General features: G+C 66.4%; 2 protein-coding genes across 2 annotated transcripts in view; one reads left to right on the top strand and one right to left on the bottom strand.

Moving 5' to 3' along the window:
• EMIHUDRAFT_116203 (hypothetical protein) overlaps positions 1–118 on the bottom strand; it is a gene marked incomplete at both ends in the record, with an annotated part of 4,758 nt that extends 4,640 nt beyond the window's left edge. Inside the window, one exon of the mRNA XM_005776116.1 lies at positions 54–118. Coding sequence (XP_005776173.1) covers positions 54–118 — 65 coding nt within the window. The remainder of the gene's footprint in view (positions 1–53) is intronic.
• A 916-nt stretch (positions 119–1,034) lies between these two features.
• Positions 1,035–1,930, top strand: part of EMIHUDRAFT_116202 (hypothetical protein) — a gene marked incomplete at both ends in the record, with an annotated part of 1,875 nt that continues 979 nt past the window's right edge. The window contains one exon of the mRNA XM_005776115.1: positions 1,035–1,817. Within this exon, the coding sequence (XP_005776172.1) occupies positions 1,035–1,817 (783 nt within the window). The remainder of the gene's footprint in view (positions 1,818–1,930) is intronic.

Raw genomic sequence — 1,930 nt, 5'->3', positions numbered from 1 at the left:
TCGTCATGGCGACCAGTCAGGGCCGGGGAGGCGCGTCGAGGTGCCACACGCACATGCGTGTCGGCGCAAAGTGCTGCGAGATGGGTATCCGCGCACAGGGGTACGCTCGACGACCCATTTGCTCTTTCGAGGTCTCGCCGGGGCTCTGCTCCAAGAGCGACCTCGAGAGAGCGTGCGTGTGCCTCTACTCGCCAGGGCGGGCGGACGTTCTTATACGACAAGCGAACATGTGCAAACAAACGACGAACCACTAGCTCTCGCTCAACAGCCCTACAGCGCTGCCTCCTGGCCCAGCTCACGACCTCCCGAGAAGCCGTACTCCGCTGGCGGCTCCGCCGCGACAAGGACGTGCGCCCACAGGTTGGTCTCCATGATGCCGCATTCTTCGCAGAGCACGGGTACCAGCATCTTCTCAAACCAATCGCTCGCGAGCAGCGTGCGGCGTGCTACGCCGCCTGTGTGCTTCTTCAGGGGCCCTACGCGCGGCGTGAGAGCTCGGAAGCGAGCTTTGCACGGCGATCGAGTGTGTGACCGTTTGATTTTATTTTTTATGTTATTCTCGCTCGTGCGTCCTTGTACCTTGAAGTTGTGCCGACCTCCTTTCTCCTCCTGCTCTCCTATCCCACGTGGCTGTGTGTGTTTGGGTTTCTATGTTTGCGATTTGGAGCACTTGGATTTTGGATGTTCACGACTCTTTGTTTATTTATTTCTCGCAGCAGACACAGACTCGACACAGGTGCGGACTGGGGGAGAGATTTTGAAAACCAACAAGAAATCACGACTCTCACAGTGATTTGGGCTCGGCAGCTTGTCAGCCCTCAGCCGAAGCTGGGTGGGGCCGCTGGCCCGTGCTGTGGCACTAACACAGGCAAACCACCGGCCGGAGCCGCCTAAGCGACTCCGGTAAGAACGGCAATGCACTTAGCTTCGTGCACAATGCCGCTCTCCTCGCACGCTAGCTCGTTCATTCACCGGTGCGGCGAAGTCATGAAAAAAGAAAAGCGTGCGAACGACCACAGTCCACTTCGCTGGGCATGCTTGTCGAGGACATCATCGACCTCGGCCTCGTCTCGCACTTCCTCGGCGCCGATCCTGGCGCCGAGGACGTGGTCTCCGCCGCCAGCCACGACGGCGCCTGCACCGCCTTTGCGAGCGGCGAGGTGGTCGTCCTTATGCGGCGCGAGGCGCCGACCTCGCCGACTCTCCTGCGTGCCCCTGGCGAGCACGCGAGCGCGGTGGTCTGCCTGACCGTGCCTGCCGCCGCCGCCGTCGTGGCCGTGGTCGGCTACCGCAGCGGCGCTCTCGCTGTGTGGTCGAGCGACGGCTCGCGGCTGCTCCGGCTGCACCTGCACAACTCGCCGCTCGTGCAGCTGGCGGCGCAGACGCTCGGCGGCTGCGACGCCGACGGCGGCACGCTGCTCTGCCTCTGGGCGGGCGGCGCGCTGTGCCACGTCTGCGCCGCGACGCTCGGCGAGGCTCTCACGAGCCGACTCGCAAGCGGCGGGGAGGGGCGGGGGGGCAGGGTGGCGACCGAGCGGCTGGCCGCGTGCTTCCGCCTGCTCAGCGTCGGGGAGCGGCCGTCGGGCGGCGGCTGGGTCGGCGTGGCGAGCGGCGGGCAGCTCCCCTCTCCGCCCCTCGAGGTTGACGCCGCGCTCAAGGGCGGCCGCGGCGAGGCGGAGAGAGGGAGGGAGCCGCCCTCGCTCGGGCTCACGCTAACGGACGGCGCCTCTCTGCAACTCCACCTCGTCACCGTCGCCACAGCAGAGGCGCCGCCGCCGGCCGCCGCCGACGCGGACGCCGCCGCTGCCGCCACGAAGGTGCAGGCCGCCGCCACGGAGGCGACGTCTGGCCGTGTCGCCGCGGTTGCGCTCGGCTCTTCTCTAGGCTTTGGCGGCCTCTGGGCGAAGGAGGAGCACTCTCGGAGCCTCCA

The sequence above is a fragment of the Emiliania huxleyi genome (assembly GCF_000372725.1).
Source record: "Emiliania huxleyi CCMP1516 unplaced genomic scaffold EMIHUscaffold_283, whole genome shotgun sequence".
Taxonomy (NCBI): Eukaryota; Haptophyta; order Isochrysidales; family Noelaerhabdaceae; genus Emiliania; species Emiliania huxleyi.
The sequence above is the reverse complement of the archived record's forward strand: the minus strand, read 5'-3'. Positions and strand labels throughout refer to the sequence as shown.